This window comes from Haliotis rufescens, unplaced genomic scaffold (assembly GCF_023055435.1).
Source record: "Haliotis rufescens isolate VD_foot unplaced genomic scaffold, xgHalRufe1.0.p SCAF_5, whole genome shotgun sequence".
NCBI classification, from domain to species: Eukaryota; Metazoa; Mollusca; class Gastropoda; order Lepetellida; family Haliotidae; genus Haliotis; species Haliotis rufescens.
The window spans coordinates 10,832,801-10,856,391 of record NW_025964223.1 but is presented as its reverse complement, the minus strand read 5'-3'; the positions used below and the strand labels follow the sequence as shown (position 1 = coordinate 10,856,391).

Below are 23,591 nucleotides of genomic sequence, written 5' to 3'. Positions count from 1 at the left end.
CGTCGTGATGGACGTATTCATGTTTACCGACGTCACGGGGAGCGTTACTTGGATTGGATGGCTTTGGTGGAGGTAGAGTTATGGTATGATAAGGGTAACAGCTACACAGATGATTCGTTTGATTGTGATACATAAGAAAAACAGAACACTCACAGTTACCACGACGATATCATTCAGTCAGTTTGTCACCCCGTTTCTAAATAAAACAATCTAAACCTCATGGTTTGACTTTTCAACACAATTCCAGAAAACGCAGTGGATTTGTTATCCTGCTCTGCTCGATCTCCCGATCCTTCCCCAATGTGGGGTGAAATGGGCCGACATCTGCCACAAGCATTCGTCACCACTCGCCGCTTTCCGTCACCTGCAAGCGCTATTCGGCTTGTCCCGGAATAACACGAGTTGGTCACGAATGCTGCCACAAGCTCCAGAAAGTCTTACTGAACTCTGTGACTTGTTCGGGTCTAGGATGCCATTCCACAGATCTGCATCCGATGCTTCCTTGTTTCCCTGCGATGAAGATTCCTAAACACTCTGTCCGTCCGTCAAATGTACTTTCCAACCAGGTTGGAACAGGTAAGACTACAGTAAACTACGTTTATAACGAGCACGCTTATAACGAATTGACGGCTATAACGAGCATATTAATGGTCCCTTTGAGTTCGTTCTAACCGTAGTTTACTGTATTGTATTGTGTTTCACCTGATAATATCCCCCCCCCCCCCCCCCCCCCCCATGTCCATGCAGCATGCGTAGATGGTTGGTGCGCCAGGAAGTACGTAAAGGAGATATGCTGTTGGAATGGAACAGGTGGTGGATTTGATGTAACCATCTCACAATACCCTAGATAATGGTTTCCCAAGAACAAGAGTTGTTATTGGAATGGGCATATTTTAAGCACCCTTTCTACAAGCAAATGGGCATGGAAACAGTAAAATTAAATTTTGGGTGTCCTCCCTATTCCCTGAAGGTGTCTGGACACGTGTAATGGATAAGTGGCGACTATGCTTGACGTAAGGGGCGACTATGCTTGACGTAAGGGGCGACTATGCTTGACGTAAGGGGCGACTAACGGGATCGGATGGTCAGGCTCGCTGACTTGGTTGATGCATGTCATTGATCCCAATTGCGTGAATCGATGCTCATGGTATTAATCACGAGATTGTCTGGTCTGGACTTGATTATTTACAGACCGCCGTCATATAGCTGGAATATTGCTGTGCGCGGCGTTAAACAAAAACAAACAGACGTATAATGGTACATTAATGTACGGCAAGCCTGTTTAACTGTGGGTGCTGTTGGAGACTTCCAAAGGTGCACTGGTCACATGACTGGTCACATGACGGTGTAGATGATATGCTGGATATACTCTGAGACAATTTAAACGCACACGACAGAAACGCTGTATCCGTTGTGTGCTGGTCAAAGATAACTAACTCGCCCCAAACTAAACACAGTTATTTCAGCCACAGTCATTCGTGTGCCATTCTGATTTAAAGTTAGTTCGGTTGACTGGTCATTTTGAGACCCACTTCCGTTTTCAACGAAAGAACAAGGTAAGATAAAATGGCCGATATGGGTCAAGGAGGAACTATCGAAATCAGAGCGGTTCGAGTATGAGTATAGTTTGTCCTTCTATTGTGGCGTAGATCAATACAGGGCAAATACGTGACACGGTTGATGCGATGTCTGTATGGGCGAGACGAGGTCAAGTCGTGTTTGAACCTTCGATGGCTCCTGAAAGGAGAGACCGATTAGGGGGCGGTGTTATTTTCCCATCCAGACACAAGGGTCGTGCTTGTCACTACCCAAGTTTATATTCAAAACTGTGTCTGACGGGTGCATGTATTCAGTGTTAACTATGCACTTATTCAGGAGTTTTCTCATGAGGAATAATATGATGTTTCATTTCAAACTACTGTTCGTCGTTGTTTAGCCAATACCAACAACAGTTTGCACTCGAAAGCAAACACATAGAAATAGTGCAGCATAATACTTTGTCTTTCTGACTCCGCAAGAAAATGTTTTGCTGAAACTTTTTCGCATTTCCTGCAAAAAAAACAACATTGTTGTGTTTGGACGAGGTTTGCAATTTCAAAAGGTGACCCTTTCATCTCACATTACATCAAGACCAGCGGTTGTGTAAAGGTCACGTTTCCACCCTTGATATTCACCTATTTTGGAAGCTTGACCACGTTTATTACCACTGACATTTTGCTATCACCACTGCTGTTGTAATCGTTCTGCCAATGGATTTTGTACTGCCACTCTCTTGTGTATACTGCCATTGTAATTACTTTGCAGTAATTTGTATTGATTTGTAAACGTAGTTAATTTTACGATACAATTGTTAATTGTGTAACATTTCTGTGTTGTTTGTTGGTTCACACTAAATTCATTTACGTTTTTCTGGGTTAACTTATTATTTCAATTAAGAAGTCGACACGTAGTTTTATCCAGAGACCATATACCGATCACTGTTTTATCTAAACCTCAAGTTTTTTTAAAGTCGATTGATTTCATGTTTCGGCACCATAATTTGAGAGAACGGTTCTAAAAAACATTGTCTTCATTAAAGAATCCGACCGCATTAACAGTCGCTCGTTGAAAAGAGGATCAGTGGGCTTATGTTAACAGGTGCCAGATGAAAACATATTTTTGTATGTTTTTTTTTTTATCTTTCAGGAGGAAAAGCCTCCTGGGTAATCCTAGATAATGAAGGAATCAAGGGACCAACGGCACCATAGAAGCGCATTCAACTACAAACTTCCTGCTTGTATTAGCACAATGAAAGAAATAATCCCTGGTCTGAAAGTTCACATATTGTGTTTGTGGCAAGTCGTATGTATAAAGATGTTGTGTTTGTGGAAAGTTGTATGTATCTAGGTGTTGCGTTTGTGGCAAGTCGTATGTATTAAGGTGCTACGTTTGTGGCAAGTCGTATGTATAAAGATGTTGTGTTTGTGGAAAGTTGTATGTATCTAGGTGTTGCGTTTGTGGCAAGTCGTATGTATTAAGGTGCTACGTTTGTGGCAAGTCGTATGTATCAAGGTCTTGTGTTTGTGGCAAGTCGTATGTATCAAGGTGTTGCGTTTGCAGCAAGTCGTATGTATCAAGGTGTTGTGTTTGTGGCAAGTCGTATGTATCAAGGTCTTGTGTTTGTGGCAACTCGTGTGTATCAAGGGTTTTTTTTATGGCAAGTCGTATGTATCAAGGTGTTGTGTTTGTAGCAAGTCGTATGTATCAAGGTGTTGTGTTTGTGGCAAGTCGTGTGTATCAAGGTGTTGCGTTTGTGGCAAGTCGTATGTAACAGAGTGAACACTTGAGATATGTCCTGTAAATAGAGACTCTTCGTCAAGCCATGTCTAAACGAGTGATTGAGCTTGGTGTTTAATACGGCTTTGAACAGTGGTTCAGTTATATCACAACAAGTCAGCTTAATGTGGTAGAAAAGACCAAAGAGATGCTGATCTTAGATATTTACCACTGTAGGTAGAGTGCTGATAAACCTACAGAGACAATCAGCGCAACCCGGGATTCAAACCCACGATCATAGGTTACCAATGCTCCCCTATCTTACTTTTAGCACTGCCTTGAGTATCTTCGGGTCTTATATGGTAGGATATAAAAGAAAGTTGCAAAAACATGTGTGTTTTCGATTATCTCTTAAAGGGCAAGGAAAGTTAATATGGCAACTTTGTAGATTTTTATACGTTACAGGACATACTTAATCACAAATATTTGACCAAAATAATCTCCCATTCAAAACAGTCACTGAGGGGATTCCCTTACTGGGGTTAAAACGAGTTGTCGGCCTTGGTCGGACGTCATTCAGCCGTCTTTGAATCTCGCCCCACAGGTCCTCAATTGGATTTAAATCTGGGCAGGCCACTGCATGGTTCTGATGCCATTCTGCTGGAGGAAGTATCTTGTTGCTCTCGCAGTGTGGGCACGGGCGTTATCATGCTGAAACTCGTGGTTGCGGCGACGTGCCAAATGAGGTATGGCGCGTGGTCTCAAGACTTGATCAATGTACCGAGCTGCTGTGACACCATTGCCTCTCCCTGGACCGATGTTCAGGATGACCACAGGGCCGACCCTCTGTGCATGACCAATTCCACCCCACACAATGATGCTTGGAGCATCCCACGAGTCTCTCTCAACAACACAAGCATCCGAATAACGTTCCCCACGGCGTCGCCAGACTCTCTCTCTCTCTCTGCCATCTGCTGTTGAGATACAGTAACGGCTCTCGTCTGAGAAGAGGACTCTTCTCTACTGCTGGTGGCGCCAATGTTGGTGCTGTATTGCTCACTGAAGACGGTCCCGGCGATGACGTGGTGTCAGAATGGGCCCCGTGTGGCCTGTGACAGTGGAGGTATCTGCTCGTCAATCGTCGACGCACGGTGTACGCACTAATGTGCCGCTGGTGTGTCCCCATGGTCTGTCGAGCAGTTTCCGAACAAAGTGATCTTGAAGATGCTATCGCACAATCTGACGATCCTGACGTCGGGTGGTGACCCCTGGTCTTCCACTGCGTGTTCGGTCATCTGTAGTGTTGGTGGTCTGGTACCGTTGCTGGAGCCTGTATATGGTCCTTACGTGGACCTGAAATGCATTGGCTGCTTGCAGGGCGGTTTGTCCAGCTTGCAATCGTCCAAGGGCTTGGTGTCGATGATTTCTTGTCAATCTTGGCATGTGGTAGCAATTCAATAACGAATGAATGTTATCCGATCTGGGTGGATTTTTATAGGGCAAGAAATGGGGGAACGCGTGTGCATTTCAATTTGCACGGAACTCACGTGCATCGGGTTACCATGGCCGTTGCCGTGATGCGTTTGAGAGATCGGTTTTATTGTCATCTGCTTTATTTTTTTATCATCAAATTTCATTTTTCCGGACAAGGCAATGTTATATTTTAGAGACTTTGACAAAAATTACCCAGACATATAAATGACAACTTTCTATGCAATGCTACTTGGGGTGACGTTTCTTTTGCGGTTCAGTATACATCAGATTATATAAATATAGCGCAACCTCCTCTACGGGGATCTTTTACATTAGGATTACCAGTTATTCTTCTGTCCTGACGCAAACTTAGTATATTAATGTTGAAATTACTTTCAGGCCACAAAGACATTTCCTGGACGCAAATAATATCTGGCAGTTATGAAATACTTGATAAATAGTTTACGGTTATATTCCATGGGCAACAAGAAAAAAATGAAGATATCTCATGACACATCAAGAAGATATCTCTTGACACATCAAGAAATACATGCATGAGTTTTTGCAGCGGATGTCATTCGATCTATTTCAAGTGATACAAGTTCCCCAATAACCGATGAATAGATTTGCAATGAATCACCATGACACATTTTCACTTATTCAACGTCACTAATAGTTTTCTGAATGTTACGAGCCAAATTAAGTGGGCTCATGTTTTGAGCTCAAGTCTGGGGTCAACTGGCGAAAACAATAACTCCAGGTTTCCCTGGCACACAAGAATCGTTGAAATCGTTCAGAGACACGTCATGGTGTTTACGCTTTTTGGATACCATTGTAATTTAATTTTCAAAAGATTCTGCATCGGTAGATGTTTACTCAAATATGTGCAGGTTATCCTCATCCCCATGTCCATCAATATCACTGTCCATATCGAGGACCAACGAAGAGATCGCCAAAACAGAACCAGCGAACACCGAGATTTGTATACTCCCCAGGGAGCTGAGAATGAAAATCGAGTGCTCACTGATCCATTGACAGGGGTGATAATAGTGTAGCGCTATGAGCATCCACTTGGTGAATGGAATCTGGCGCATTATAAATGCACTTAAAAACCATACAACTGATTCTAAAAAGTTTGAAAGAGTATGTTTAAATGCAGAGGCAAGTGAAATAATTGTTTTTGAAAACAAATATACAAACAAGATTTATCACATCTTCTCAAATGTGATTTACAAGGATTCGCTTCAGTTATACTAAATAAATTAGTGACGATAAAATGTTTTGCATTACTAAAAATAAGGTGGGATTGGAGGAGACCGCACTCGGGCCACGAACAACAGAGTGAGTGAGTGAGTGAGTGAGTTGAGTTTAGCGCCGCTTTTAACAGTATTTCATTCATATCACGGCGTGTCAGCTTATTGTGGGAGGAAAGCCCGAAGTGATGCAGGTCTCAGACGTTTACCACTTCGGAGAAACCCACGAGCACGGGTATGGTGCTGACAAACCTAGAAACATAATCGGGGCGAACCGGGATTCGAACCCACAATCATTTTTCTGGCGTGCCCAAGGGGCGCAACTCTTCACAGCGATTCGCGGCGCCTTAGACGCCAGGCCCAGCCGTGCCTCCCACGAACAGAATACGAAGAAACCAAACCAAACCTGAAAAGATATTTATTTTGAGTCAAGGTTCATTATTTAAAGTTCACGATCAGAAATGTTTCAGAAACCTCTCAAATTACGTGTTTTACTATTTGTAATATGGACGATTATATGATACTTTTGTGACCTAAGTGTCATTTAGAAACACATCCTTGATTTCAGAATTTCCCAAACTGCATTGGATTACATTTCGTATACATGTACATCTAATTTTTTTTAAAATGTATGAAACACAATATCTTACAGACACAGTGACATTTGCGCATGAATTGACGCATGCAAGGGCGCGTGAATATTTGACAAGTACAAAATTTATAACAAACACTCAAGATGTTTCCAATTTATTATGAAGAATATAATGTGGGTTATTTATTCGGAATGGAACATGGAAATATATAAATGATCATAAGTGGGATAAACTCCATTGAGAATTATATTTCGCATGCAACCATCTATTTAATCGACGAACAGTTAAAAAGAGCAAAATCACCTCCACTTCTAGTGTTTTTAAAATTTTTAAATCCGTTTTGTAAAGCACGCCAATGGCAGTGCTACTTACTCCATGTCCACCATGATCGTAGCTGAATATAGCAGCGTGTAAAAAGGGGTAACGCGTAACTAAAACAGAATACAATAATAGAAGGGATTGAGGCTGAAGAATTCTCTTCATACTTTTTAAACAATCCTGAAAAACAATCCATTCAAGTTATTGTTTTAATTATCGAAAATCCAATTTATGCATTCACAAACATGACAATGTATCTTTAACCATGATAAGGAATTATGTTTGTTTGTCGTCAAGTTTTTTTCAACGATAAAATGTATTATATTTTCTGTTTAATATATTTTTGCTTCACAGTCGATACCTGATGAATTTTAAAAAAATGATACTTTGTCATTATTGCTGCATGTTCTGAAGTCTCCGAGCATAAACACAAACACAGAAATGCAGAAAGAACGGTAAACGTCACCGTTATAGAGATAATCCGGCAGCCGATGCAGATGGCGGTCTAAGGGAGATAACCGCGTCACGGAGATCCGTGCATTCATGCAATGTTGTTTCAAATAAACGCCTGAATTAATTTGCACGTTTGAACATTCTTCCTCCTTTATATGATTCTTTTTTCTTCTTAAAATGGATTAAGCCTAGAAATGGATTTGCTGAGGACCTCGCGGAACTACTATGGTCAAAGGGAGGTAATCGTGTTTGTACAGGAGTTAGCTGCCTTGCCTTAAACTCAACCACGAGCCTTCCAAGCGCTTGACACCAAGCTCCTTCCCAGCGCGTGACACCTTCGTTACACACTCGGTAACATCGCTGCCACCACTGTGGCGTGGCCATTACAAGAATCTTGAAATTTGCCCTCTAACCCCAAATGTAGAAACGGTTATACTTTTGCTTATGTCTTTGGGAATGCCAGCATATTTCATTTTGAAAAGGTTTACGACTGACCATGTTTTCCAGATGAATTTACTTTGTTGTTTTAATAATCAGATTGGTTCGAGATTGCAGACTAACAGAAAATCAACCAGCTTCTCCCTAACATTCTTATTATATCAATTAAAGATGATAGTTTTAATGAAATAGAAATTCAAATTGACAAAGAAAGAAAGTAATTTAGCAGGGGTGAGTGTATTCGGCGTCACGACTGTCGTCAATTCTTTGTAAACATAACGGTCATTTGGTTGCGAGCATGGTTGGGGACAGTGGGGAGTTTTGGCTGGTGGCAGGGATAGAATAGAGAGCTGTGCGAACGGGCTATCGCTGTGAGGAGATTAAAACTCAACCCAAGCTCCTCATGGCGATATCCCGTTCGCGGAGCTCTACGAGAGTCACACTCCGCCACAGGCTAATTTGCGTATCATGTGACCGGACTTTTCTCTTGTTTGTAGACAAACGCGCTTTTTCAGAAATCAGTATAGAACTAACTAATGCAAGTATTTGTGGGCGCTTAACATATTGTTTTTCATAATTATATAGATATGATACTACAACTACGACAGTGAATTTCATGACATAATATATCTATACATTTTGTTCATCAAAGTGACAGTATCGCTAGCTCACCGTTGGGTTTCGATGACAGCACGTGGAGCCGTACAACTAATGTAAACAAAGGTTAACTACGCAAAAACATGTAGATTTAGGATACTTTCGAATGAACCGTAACCATTCTTTGACATTTTTTTATGAACTTTATGTGTTGACTTGTCAAACATGAAACGGATGAAAAGCATATTCAATATCTTGAATGGACAATGAAAGATGTGACGAATCGTGGCCTGTGGCATAGGTACTATGCTGGCTGGCTGCCGGCCGCATGGAACTCTGGGTAGGAGAGTGTACGAGAGTGCGTGTGCCCTCTTTCAAAGGGAGCTTACCCCTTACAACAAATCAAGAGTTACGTCCAATATCCCAAAGGGGGTTTGTCCGTTTTGCAAATGGTAAACAGGGTTATCAGTTACTTCCCTTTGAAGTAACGACAGGCCACGCCACACACTCCGACGCAATTGTGACTTAGCATGTCACAGGCTAATTTGCATATCACGTGACCGGACTTTTTTCTTATTTGTAAAAAACGCGCTTTTTCAGAAATGAGAATAGAACAGACAAATACAAGTATTTGGGGGCGCTTTTGCATAATTATGAAAAATATGCTACAACATCTGCGAGTCTGCGACAGTGAGTTGCATCACAATACATATTTACACATCAAAGTGACCGTATCGCTAGCTCTCGGTAGGGCTCTAATGACAGCACGTGGAGCCGAACAACCAATGTGAACATAGTATAACTACGCAAATGGACAAAGTAGACACAATTTATGGATAACAACTTCTTTAATACTGTAAAGGCGACGTTTCTGTACAGATCCTTATACCGTTGTCTGGCTTGACAATTCCTAAGTCATGCCCATCAAACAATTCATATGCAAATGGATTTGATATAGACATGATAGAGAACAAAATAAGATCGCAAAGGACCATGCGTTATGGTCAAAGGGAGGTAATCGTGTTTGTATATGAGTTAACAACTTTACCTTGACTCCGCACAGTGTCTCTCTATATACTTCACACACGGCACATGGCCTGAATCTACCGGCGCTCCGGGGCAGCGGTGCGTGACAAATAATTTCAATGCCTGATAGACTTGGTTGTCCATGCTATCTACTATTTAATCTTTTTGTGATGTTCTGCAGCTTAACAGATACCGCAGGAAGCGGTCAATCAAGAGAAATCTTAATGTGTTGCCATTTCTGTTCATCAACAAAATAATGTGTGATATGTGTTCGTTATATAGTGTACATGTACTGCAAACATATCACCTAGCGTAGATACAAGATAGAAAAGTTCATCCAAAAAGTTGCCTTTGACATCACAGCACAGAGAAAGATTCCATTCTCAACAAAAGAGGTCATAACTCGGAAGCTGTCCTTCCGTAAACATGGAAACAGACTTGCACAGTTATATTTTATGAACAATGCTGTACAACTATATATGAGGTGGGCGTATTCGGTTGTGTGTTGATGATTGAGGGATATGTGAGTCCCGACATTTCTAAATTGCCACGCCTCATGAGTTCCTGAAATGACTTTGAAAGTAGCTAGAAAACATCTCACCCAAGCCAAACATTCACGCATCTATCAATGCACTAGAGAAATTGTATGCATCAAAACAAAAGTATCTTCATGGTATATTCATTGACATGTCTTTGTATGTGTTTGTGAAGAGTGTCATCGTGGGACAGGACACGCAGCCCTTTTCTCGGAAATCGTGTATGTCTCAAATACAAAAGAACACTACATTTATTTTACATTAAGTATATATATTTTTATGCATGGCAAATACCGTTTTTTATCAAAGTAAATACTCTGCAAAGAGTACATGATTGTACAAAACCACGGAATTTTACATTCTATTCTGTTTGAAAATGGTCTGAAGGGACTGATGGCAACGATGTTAGTTTGGTACGAGTGACGACAGCTCACTTTGGAGGAGGTTGCGCGTTTGTGCGTTCCTTTTGGGGAAAGGAAGTTAGAATTTCTTGCCCTTGGTAAAACATCCGGAAAATGAAAAGAAAAATACGGACGTAGCTTTTGTAAAGGACGCGGGCATGGACCAGAACCACGCTAATTTTGTTCGACCTAAACGTATATTGTAGCAGAAATTGACGTAAGATTAATAAATGTTTTCCAGGTTGTTATGTTAGAGTGTAGATAATGATCAACCATGGTTCCATTGCAATTGTCCCTCTGCCTACTGCATGACACCAACGACAAGATATATACCAACATCTTACATTAAAACATCATACATAGTAGACACATGTTAAAATATATAATGAATATAATTAAAAACGCGCGTAATATAAATTCCGCTTGTCTTTTAATCAGAAAATAATCCGATCTTTGTGCCAGATTGTATTCAAAGTCAGATGCCTAACAACTGCCTTCGCTCCAGCATCTCCGCACATCATATTGTTACTCAATGTACACACACATATTAAAATACAAGGATTCAAAGGATCTGGTATACACAGCAATATTTAACTATTAAATCCAAACATGTATTCAGTTTGTAAGTACAAGATTTAGAGCAATTTCAAACACATCAAATCACATTTGACCTAATACTGGTGCAAATACCACGTAAAAACACTGACATATTTACATACAACCAAAGGCCATGTTTAATTTAATTTTGTTTGTTTTCCTAAGATTAAGAGCAAGATCGCATTCAACTACGAAATAAATTCACATTCAACAAATTAAATCAATTCATTCAATTGATATTAAAGAGCAAAAGTGAAAATTTACTTGCTTCCTTTCGTGACCGCGTCGCATTGCCGCATTTATGTAAATTACTGCTCATTTGGAAACGTTTTACAAAACGTAACAACGCGACTATTCCTCATCATGCTTCAGTTAATTATGATACTTTTTTTCTTGTTTTTGTAGGGGCGACGATTTCTCTTCCTCGATTCGACCCGTGAAGGTCCGGGGTAGAACAGGTCTTCAGCAACCCATGCTTGCTGTAAAGGGCAACTATACTTGTCGTAAGAGGCAACTAACGGGATCGGGCGGTCAGGCTCACTGACTTAGTTGAAACATGTCATCGATTCCAATTGCGTGGATCGATGTTCATGATGTCAATCACTGGATTGTCTGGACCTGACTCGATTATTTACAGACCGCCTTCATATAGCTGGAATATTGCTGAGTACGGCGTTAAACGACAAACCAAACAAACAAACAAACAAACAAACAAACGAACGAACTCTTCCTGGATTCTGAACTGCATCCGGCAACACTGAGTTTTCACAACATGCGTTTGCTTATTTCACGAGTGGAAAGAACGACTCTTGATAAATATGTGTTCGCTTTGTGGGTAAAATTTACCTTTGATAACCGAGGCTAATATGAGAGCTGTCAGTTGGATTTGTGAGTATAATTTGATCAGATTACATTAGTTTTTAGATGCTTTGTTATGTTATAGATTAGAAAGATTTAACCTCTAACAATTCGTTGTAATCATGGCTTGAAAAGCTCCATGGGTCGTATCAGGTGACACTGTGTGGAAATGCGGCGACCTGTAACAAACAAATAGGTTAGGATGTGCACATAAACTCATTTTGGTTTTATACAGCCGAGATAAAAATGGATTGTTATCTTTTTCAAAAGCATATGCCCTTTCACAGTGTATGACGAGGCCCACACCTGCCTTACATTTAGTTATGGCATTGTTGCACGTGGCAAGTCTGTTGCTCTGCTTTGGCGGTCTCCAATATGCAAACGCAGGTAGGAAGCATAACATTTCCCTGTTTTAAAAGGCCATCACTTGTTTAGCAGGATAAGGAATATGGACGAACAACGTCTTATTTTAGGAGCAATAAGAACAGATAAAATAAATAGATAGACGCTCCTTATTGTTAATTTGTTCATCCATATAAATGTATCTTATCCTTACTTTGAAGTCCAACTATTATAATACCTGTCGAAGAAACACTAAAATGATGCTGTGAAAACTTGGACGTATTTAAGAAAACAAGACGAAGCAGTTATCTTGGAAACATTCATGAAATAGTGGTAAAAAGCAGTGTAAGTAGCCTGAGTCCTACAATAGTACAGGATCTGACTGGAGATAAACACATTAGTGTATGCGCATGTTTCTATCATATTTTCCAGTTGGAGATACACATATTGCAGGCACCAGTGGAAAAGAGTTTTTCTTTGCATTTTTTGCAAACAATTACTATAACCAACATTCATATCTGGAAAACGACATCTACGTATCTTCTACATCAGACTCTCTCTGTACCATAGATTATGACGACGGAATGAGGAATCTAATATCTATCAACATAACTGCCTACTCTGTGATGAGGAAAACACTTAGTGGTACAACCCACCTCCATGCAAAGAGCGGCATTGAAAATAAAGGAATACGTATACAGTGTACCAATCCTGTATCCATATATGGATATAACAGATATACACAAAATGATATAAGTGATGCCTTTACCGCACTCCCTCTTGCAGCTCTATCGAAAGAATATATCATCCCTGGGGTCAACAACAATCCCTACATTGGAGTCGTGGCCACACAAAACAACACCTTAGTCAAGATAGATCTCATCTCGTCCTGTTCAATATCGTTTAATGGAAGCCTGTACAAAACTGGCGACATATTTGCAGTTTCCTTAAACATAAATGACGCTTTGCAGATAATACATAAAGAATCATATGAAACATCACTGGATTGTGATTTTGGTGGTACATACATCCAGTCAACTGCACCAGTGGCTGTATTCTCAGGATCTGTTTTCTATTATCCAAACAATGCGGTAAACACATATCTTGCACTCCAAGTTCCCCCTATCAGTGCCTACAGTACAACCGTCATAGTTCCCAGGGTTCCATCACCAGCTAATCACACGGTGGTTCGTCTAGTGGGCAGTCAGAATGAGACGTCCGTGTCCATAAAGTCTGTCAGTCATACTGATGTCAAGGTGATCCAGCACTCACTAAACTGGAGGGAGTTTAAGGACATTGATTTCAGCCCTGACGCTGATTTGCTTATCACGTGTGATAAACCGATCATGGTCGTACAAAATACGTACTTTGTTCCCTATGGTGGATTTTCAATGTTTGTTCCTGGTCAAAGGTCGTACGAAAAGGAGTTTGTCGTTGAAAGCATGGACGCTGCTCAAGGTACAGATCCAGTTTGTACAATTGTTTGTGAGACATCATCTATTCAAAGAGTATCTGTTGTGGGAGCAGGATCCGTAGATGTAAATGTACGCTGGGATAATATCACATCAACACTCTACTCAGTTGGAAGTCTAGTTCTTCAGAAGAACACCTCATATCACATCAATAGTGGATACCCTATTTATGTTAGAGTACACGAGTACGCAAGTCGTGCAACCTACAGTTACAACGCAGGATATCAACTTTCATCTGAAGATCAATGTGAGTCAGAAATGGAGTTAATATTCAATCTGATGAAATATCCCCTGAAGATATCATGTTAATTTTTACATACCCATTTCCGTCTTTGTTGACTATACATTTTATATGAGTTATTATCCAGTCTTTTACCCCCATGATTATCACTTCTTTTAGTTTACCTACACACTTCCGTCTTTAAAATCTTTGCTCTCTTTAATTTGTGTTTGTCTTGAATGGAATATTTTACATATTTTATCAGACCATTTATGTGTGTTTCAAAATCAGTGTCTATAATTGTCACAAGTTGAACTAAATCCATGTCAAGTTTCTGCTGATGTGTTTGACCTTGTCTAGGGACAAAGATACCAATATGATCACCCGTAATGTCTCGTTTGTTTCACAGTGAAGGATGCTGTACGTGTTCAATGTCTTCCGAGTAACTGGTTTGTGACTATGGACCTGAGTAAGCTGCGCCGTCCACCCAGTGACGTCTCCCACATCTACATGGCCACACACGCATGTACAGGGACGCTGCAAGGGCATCTGCTTGTATTCAACGTTTCTTACAACCTCTGTCACACTAAAATAGAGGTAAACTCGAATCTTAGTGGGCCAAGAATGTAATACGTTTCTGTTTTTTTTTGTTTGGGCCTAAAATGACTCGACGACAGATCATTTTTGGTATGACATTAACTATTTTATTTAAATGCTGAAGGAAAAACTTAGTCTCTGGTATTAATATGCCTTATTGCCTCATAAAGTTCAGTCGAGTATTTTCTTAAACAGCCCAAAAGGCTCCCCCCTCACTCCCCCCCCCAAAAAAACAAAACAAAAAAAACAAAAAAGAACAAACCCAACAAAACAAACCCCAACAACAACAAACAAAACAAAACAAAACAAAACAACAAACAACCAAACCACAGACAAACACGCCCACGCCCACACACACAGACACAAGGACACACACAAACAGACACACACACGCCCCCACACACACGCCCCCCCCTCCCCCCCCCCCCCCCCCCCCCCCCCACACACACACACACACACACACACACGGTCAAATCAAAAGGTAACCTTCCTTAACATTAAAAACCCAATATGTTTATCCCCGTGCTATAATGATTAAATAAAACGCGAAGCTTTTCGTGTCCGCAAATACATTGAGTGAAGTGGCGTGGTTTCAGACAAGTGTCTTGAGTGGGAACAGAATTTAGGGAATCACGGAAAACAGCCTCTTAACAAATTATGGCGCTCACATATGCTTAAGCAGTAACTTATGACAGGCACTGAATGGATAGCACAGCAACTTCGTTAGCTGACATGAGGTGGGCACTGACTCAGCATTGCAAAGGTTTCGTTCCACACTGCACGTCACCATTATGACGTCATATCGCTCATTGTGACGCAAAAGATATGACGTCACAGTTGCATATAGAAAAGCGCCAAATAGCAAGCTGTCTGTTGTCCTCGAAATGTATTGCCGCACATCCTTTGGATATTGTAGTAACCGCAACTTTGCAGTTTGTAGCCTATAATTGTACAAATAATTATTTCAATATGCCTACCGACAATGACGGTAAAAAAAGTACTATTCTAAAAATATAAGCTTCTGCAGTGATGCAGCCTTCAAATCGGCTGTTTCAATCAGAGGGGGGTTTATTAAGATTTGACCCCTTAATTCTTAAGCAATGCCATATTATAATCAGGAGAAGGTTTACGGCTGACTTACTTTCTTTCCAGGTGAAATTACGTTTGTTTAATCAGATTGGTTCGAGATTACAGACGAACAGAAACACCCACCTGCCCGTTACATTCTCATTGTACTAGTCACATGACTGAAAGCCGCCTAGCACAGTGTGATTGGTACCAGTGACAATTAAGAGAACTCTGCAAACGGGTTATCACTGTAAGGAGCTTGCATGCGTCAGGTTTGTCAGACCACTGCCACCAGTGCCAATTTACCCTTCAAAATGAATAGTTCTTCATGCGCCATAGAAGACATAGATTTATTAATAAAAATAACTGCATGAACTTTTTAGTTGGCATCCATGTCATATGTATAGTGACATGTAATGTATATTGTTTCTACTACCGACAACATGCAGAATGTTGAAATAGAGATAAAAGTAGTAGAAGCACCTCTAACCAAACATCCAACTAGATGCCGAGTTCACCTTGTGGAAAGAGCGTGGTGAGATTTTAATTTTAAGACAGTCAGTTTTTAAGGGTGATACAGAGAAAAAATGTTTGTAATTTGGTTGCAAATATCAATTTAGTGAATTCCCGAAAGAAAAAAAATCATTACATTCGTAGAAAGTACTTAAATGTCCAAGTGAAAGTGCTAAAATCACACGCTCCGTAATCTGATTCCCCAACAAATCTATTTGGGGGCATGGTCTAAATGGTCCCGTCTAAATCTACTGGTGCACCTGAGCAGCGGTGCGTGACAAATGTTTTCATTGGCTGATAGACAGACAGATTGTTTATTTGAGTCTCAACTCACAAAAATATTTACATAGATACATGTAAAAGGGCATAAAAGTGAGCCATCCGTTAAGGGTTACGAGAGACTTAAAACATATCACAGTATGTACAGCATAAATACATTAGTGTAAGAGAGGTGTGTAACATATACTACCCGTCACTAGCCATATAACATATTTTTTCTTTGTTGGAGAATTAAAAAGCAGGTTTTGGCTGTAAAATATACGTAATATTTAAAAAGGTCAATAGCTTTATCAGTATTGCATAACTCTAGAAAGTTGGGATAGCTAAAACTGACCTATTCGTATAAACTTTCACGCAAATCATCGTATACAGGGCAATCCAACAATACATGACATTCATCCTCAATACTCTCCTCACACTGAAAACACACTCTTTCATTCACATTCATATTCGTATATCTGCCTGTTTCCAACTTCAGAGGAACAGTACCTGATCTAAATTTGGAGAAGGCAGAGCGATAAGAACGAGGCATATACATACTTACATAACTTTCACATCCATACCCAAACATTCTATACGTACGTAATTTATTACCACCCGTTCTTCCGCCAGGCTTGCATAACAGTTAATTCCAGTCAGACACATACTTTCCCATCCATACATCATGCACACGTACAACTACACTTTTCACGATAACATTCACAGAAATATTCAGACCCCATTCGTTCAGCTTTGCCCTCACACGAAAATTCCAGATTTTCACACGTCCACCAGCATAACGTTCAGACCACATAAAAACATACTTATTTAATCTAAGGGACATTTTAGTAAAACGACAATACTGTCTAACAATACACATCCACTGTCTAACTATCGGGGGAATCCATCCCATATCTCCATTAACAGCAATATTTGGAGCGTATTTACCCAACCCTAAGAAGAATCTGAACGCACGATGGTGAACGGCATTTACAGAAGAAATTGCACAATGACTCCAGATAGATGCCCCATAACTTAAGACTGGCCAAACCATCGTATCATACAATTTGGAATAAGTAGTGAATTGCATACCTCCGATTGCCTTATATTTACATATAAGAAGACCTGATGCTCTGTTAGCCGATTTAGCTGCTGCTTTTGCCATAGCATTGTAGTCAAGATGTTCCGTGAGCAGTAGGCCTAGATAATTATAACAATCAACAATGTCTAAAACAGAGTTACCAATATTAAAAAAGCTGTTCTTGGAACGCTTACATTTCTAAAGTGTACAATCTTGGATACTATTACCAACACACCATGTATTTATAACATGTAACAGCCGATTCAAATCATCTACCGATTCCGCAAGTAAAATAATGTCATCAGCATATGCTAAGGCTGCAATAGTAATATCATCAACACAAATACCAATACCAGTTTCATTTAGCTTGTCAAGCAAATCATTGATAAATAAGTTAAACAGAATTGGCGAGAGTAAACATCCTCGTTTTAAACCCCGATTAACATTAAACCAGGGTGTAAGCATACCATTTATACGTATACTGCATTTCACTTATCATATAAAGATTGAAGTGCTAGAAACATTTTTTCTTTCACACCAATGTTACTATAATTCCCCCACAACACACCTCTGTTACTGCTATCATACGCTTAATGAAAGTCAATAAAAGCAGAAAAAAGTGTCTTTTTAAATAAATTTTCTAGTTTCAATAAAAGAACAAACAGAGTGAATATGATCCGTAGTTGATCTACGCATCCGAAACCCATTTTGTGCATCATTTAGAGCCCCTGTGCTTTCAGCCCAAGATTGCAGACGGTTATTTATGATATTACAATATAATTTGTACATAGAATTTGTGAGGGTCAAACCTCTATATGTTAAAGGATCCGCAGGCTCTAAAGTAGAACACTTTGGTATGGGGTTAATTATGCCCACAATTCAGGGATTTTCCCTAAAACATATATTGAACATATTGTGCATCGCCGAAATAACATTTTACGTATGATTTAAGACATTCCATCGGAATACCGTCAACACCATGAACCTTGTCACAGTGGATTCTAGTAATTGTGAGATATGTAGACTTGGTTGCCGCTGCTATCTATTATAAACTCTTTTTGTGATGTTTAGCAGCGGTCAGGAAGCGGTCAATCAAGAGAAATCTAAACGTGTTGCTCTTTCTGTTCATCCTGTTGCGTGTGTGAAACGACCTCTGATTTTGACATTGTGAATTGTCAGTAACTACCTTCATAGAACCAAACCCCTGTTTGGGTACCATAACAAACCCTTGCTGCTGTCCCCAAACAGGTTTAACCCTAGTAAATCCGTCTGGGTAACGGTTTTGTCTGTCAAGTTTTAGCGTCCGTTTTACGCTATTTCCGTTTTTCAAATCTAATTTTGGTCAAGCATTTGTGATTAAGAATGCCCTGAAGTATTAAAATCTCAAAGCTGCTATGTTGAGTTAATTTTCCCTTTAAAGTTTGGTACCAAATGTGTTTTTCTTTTGTTTATTTTACGTCCAAATAAGTTACCCTTGTAATTATACCATGCTATATTTGTTTGATAATTGTTTTGTTCCAAATAATTGAGCAAACAAAATAATGTGTGATATTTATTCGTAACGGTTATAAATTCTACATATAGGGCAAATATATCACCGAATTTGTCTTTGACATCACAGTACAGAGAACGATTCCATTCTCAGCAAAAGGGTTCATAACTCTGAAATACATATGTTTTCGACATTGTGTACTAATGCAGTGCGTAGTATTAGATGTTGATGACAGTATTATGCTCTTTAGGAACTTCATTCACACGTCACACAAGCTGTCCTTAGCAAACACAGTTACAATTTATCAACAATGCTGTAAAACTATCTATAAGGTTGGCATTTTCGGTTTTGGATGGATCATTGAGGGATATTTGAGTCCCGACATTGAGGATGTGGAATACCACTTTGCAGCTAAAAACATAAACCGAACAGGCGCCTATTTTCTGTAATTGCCACGCCTCATGAATTCCTGAAAAGATACATTTCACGTCTTTTGACTTTGAAAGAAGCTTGAAAACATCCTACCCAAGCCCATTATTCATGCCCCTGTCAACGCAGTAGGGAATTGTATGCATCAAAACAATAGAATCGTCATGGTATATTCATTGACATGCCTTTGTATGTGTTTGTGAGTGAATGAGTGAGTATGGTTTTACGCCGTTTTAGCAATATTCCAGTAATATCACCGCTTGGGACACCAGAAATGGGTTTCATACATTGTACCAATGTCGAGAATCGAACCCGGATCTTCGGCGTGACGAGCGACCGCTTTAACCACTAGGCTACCCGACTGCCCCTCATGTAGTTGTGACGAGTGTCATCGTTTGGCAGGATACGTTTCCCTTATCGCAAAAGCTACATATATTTAAAAAAAATGTAAATCTATAACCTAATGCATGACAAATCACGTTTTTGTATCAACGCAAATACTGTGCAAAGAGAACTGCTGAATGTTACATTCTGTTCTGTTTGTAAATGGTCGTAAAATCTGTTGTCCTATATTATTTTTCTATATTTGCAATATATGTGCTTATGTTGGTGGACATAACAGCCACCTATATACTACAGTCTGTGTTAATTGTTTGACGTATAAAACGACCAATATCCTAAAGTTATTGCTATTTAGATAATGTGACGTCAACTACAACTTCAACTTATTTGAATGTATTTCCGGGGACCGGTGGCAGGGGTGTTAGTTTGGCACGAGCAACGACAGCTCGATTTGGAAGAGCGTGCGTGTTGATGATTTGCTTTTGGGGAAGGCAAGTTAGAATTTCCTACCCTTGGTAAAACATCCGAAAAATGAGAAAAAAACCAAAACCCAACATGGCTTTTGAAAAGGATGCGGGCATAGACCAGAACCATACTAATTTTGTTACAGAAATGTACTAGCTTAGAATTTATAAGTGTTTTTTGGTATGTTATGTCAGAGTGTAGATTGCTTCATTGCAATTCTCCCTCTGCCTACTGCATGACACCAAAGACAAGGTTAATACCAACAGCTGACATTAATACATAATACATTATAGACAAAATATAAAAATATAGAATGAATATAATTAAAAACGCGCGTATTATCTATTTCATTATAAATTCCACTAAGTACTTACCGCTTGGTTTGTAATCAGAAAATGATCCAATCTGGAGCCAGATTTTTTTCAAAGTCAGACAACTAACAACTGAGTTCGCTACTTAATCGAGGAATTGCCTTCGTGTTAGGCATCATGCGAATCAAGTCAGGACATTTGTACACGGAAAACTACTACAGTTTCGATATTTTCACAGTTGTACTTTTAACTATCACAGAACTATTAGAATACTCACGATAAGGATAATAACCATTGCAAACTATTGTCTTAATTGCAGGTGGCACAAGACAAAGTCATATTCAGTAACGACATGTTGTACACATTGCCATCCTCTGACAATGTTACAAGGGATGTCGAGTGGAGAGTCAATCTGGAGTGTTCTCACCTGCTGCATGAAATCGACTCAGTTCACATCTACCCCCAACACAACTCAACCAATCACATAACAGTATCCGGTCAGATCCAGGGATCTTCAGTACACATCAGTCTCTTCAAGGATCCAGCCTACCAGGTTCCCTTTGTGGAAAGTGTACACAAGGCACAGCTCGGACAGCCGATATTTGTCCAAGTGTCAAGTCCACAGTCTGAAAACACAATCATGATTATCAACACATGTCATGCCCACCTGACGAATGATTCAAGAAGCCCCGTCTCACACATCTTGATAGAAAATGGGTAAAATATTTGTTCTCTGTTTTAGAGAATTTGTTTCTGAAATTCCTACTTGTATAGCAATTTATTTTATATACGTGGTGCATTATTATAACATAAAACACATTGTACCTCGAAAGTTATTTTTTCACATCAATATGCGTTACTCGAATATTTTGAGAGTAAAGCAGGTAAGCCTTGTGAGGGTGAGTTGTACACTGCGCGTCACTTTTTTGAGGTCACACTGCTCGTTGTGACGCAGAAAATATGACGTCACAGTCGGCTATAGAAAAGCCATTTTGAAAGCTCTCTGTTACCGTAAATACTTGAAAAGCACTCTCTCAGTCGATTACTATCGTGTTTGCTGCACAAAATGTATTGTCACACACTCTGAATGTTGACGTTACCCCAAACCTGCATTTTTTCTGTCACTATTATCATCCGCGGTTATTTGGTCGTCAAGTAAGCTGTTTCTGCCACAGCTGGTAATTGTGTTTGAATACTCCTGATTGACCAATCCACTTTACGTATCGGTAAAACTAATCAAAGTATTACAGATTAATAAAATAACGGTACTGAAAATGAATTGATTTATTTCCAGCTGTCCAGTGGACAAGAGAACAAAGATGTTGGTGTCAAGGGACCACTTGAAACGATTCACCTTTGACATGTTTGATCTGCCGGATGAGGATGAGGACAAGGGTCTCTACGTCACATGTAACGTCACGTTCTGTGATCAGATGGACTTTTCACCCATCTGCCAGCAAGGATGTCAAACCCACCCTGATGTTGGTATTATTGGCTAGCGATACACTTAATCAACCGAATGACTGCCCACAGCAAACTTACTTCCAACACTTAACTTGCCGTGCAGGATTGATTGCCCTACCTGCCAGAATCATTTGGTGGTTGGTTTGAGTTCCAGATCGGGACGCCATATGATGATCCTTGTACTTGATTTATCCATACATGTTTTCACTTTATCAGCGTGATAATGGCTCATGACTTTGGGCTTTCGTCTCACGCTACACTGCAATGCCTTTATAAAACAAGAGTGCTATTCAATGGTGTGCAAAAATTCAAATTCAAATGCTCACTGCAAGATATCGTTCATTTTGATTTTAAATACCCACTTTGAGCGAGACGGCTACAATATATGATGAGAGTCGAATGCTAATGTAATCTAATGCAATATTTCACTAATATGTCTTTTCTTGTCATATATAATTACTTAAAAAATGATTGATGCTGAGAAAGCTTTGTGTGTGAATAATAGCGTTATTCCTAGGGTTTTGGATAATTGATATAAAGAGATCTTGTCAATAATACGATTACTCCAAGTTACCGAACATGACTACGCATCTCACAACAAGATACAGTGAAGGGGAACTATCTTAATAAATGAGGCAACCAAATTCTGTTTATCCTGTGGAATATTGAAGAGTTTACAACCGCATTTATACCTATATTGTGTGTCAACTACAGTAAATCTATTTAAACATAATGTCAACATTGTTCGCTTTTCATTGGAAGACATCCATTTTAGCTTGGGTGCACATGGAACTTGTCTGAGTCATTTCCTTCAATGATTTCATTTGAATAGTCGAAACAGGTTGATTAGAAGTGAGGGGGGAATATTACATTTTGTCAGTTGTTGCTGAAATAAGCACTGGTTGTGATCCAAAGTGAAATTGAAATTAGGGAAAGGTGAAATTGAAATTTAGGGAAAGGTTGATACAACCGAAAAGAAGCCTTGTGTCTTAAGTGTCACCGGAGATCATTGATGACTTTAACTAACCACGTGTACTGTGTCTCTCGTGTCGCACAGGGACGTCTCGTCTTTAGATCAAACATGGCTGTATTCAGGCAAACTTCAATGTGGTTCCGTTGTTAATATTTGTGCGAGTAGGCACATTACCATCAGGAAATTATCAGGTTAATGTTGAACATAATTGCAGCTCTGGCTTCATGCAATTTGTAAATAGCACTATCACCTTGAATATCTAGGTTGAATAACTATTTTGGCAGTCATGGACAGTGAAGAGTAAATACAAAAGGGTTCAGCCAGGTTCGGATGTGGAGATATATTCATTCTGAATACGTTATACTTTTGGGGAGTACAAATTTGAAAATAATTATAATCATATTATATATTAAAGTTTGTTGAGAAATAAATTTGATCCGTATCCTTTGTCATTACTTCTAGAACCTGACACCCCCACAATGGAAGTTTTCATCTTGATTTACAAGAAATGACTTAGAGTGAGTTCAAGAAGTCAAATATATGCAACAGGTTGGGAAAAATTAAATAGATATCAATGGAGGATTATTTCCCAGTTAAAGCAAGAGGTATATACAGTTAGACTACCTCAAATGTCAAAACTCAGCAGGTTTATCTCTGAATGATATCACTGAGGATACACGAAAACAAACCCCTGCTCATATGATGTCTATCAACTTATTTTGGAAATTATTCGTGTAGGACTCACCCATTGAAGAATATAGTATAT

The 23,591-nt window shown here is 39.6% G+C and overlaps 1 protein-coding gene across 1 annotated transcript in view; it reads left to right on the top strand.

The window, feature by feature from the left end:
• LOC124129005 overlaps positions 1-22,591 on the top strand; it is a 41,682-nt gene extending 19,091 nt beyond the window's left edge. The window contains exons 4-8 of the mRNA XM_048383834.1: positions 12,034-12,185; positions 12,927-13,859; positions 14,242-14,429; positions 20,708-21,105; positions 21,683-22,591. Of these exons, the coding sequence (XP_048239791.1) occupies positions 12,034-12,185; positions 12,927-13,859; positions 14,242-14,429; positions 20,708-21,105; positions 21,683-21,887 (1,876 nt within the window). The 3' untranslated portion in view covers positions 21,888-22,591. The remainder of the gene's footprint in view (positions 1-12,033; positions 12,186-12,926; positions 13,860-14,241; positions 14,430-20,707; positions 21,106-21,682) is intronic.
• The last annotated feature ends 1,000 nt before the right edge of the window (positions 22,592-23,591 follow it).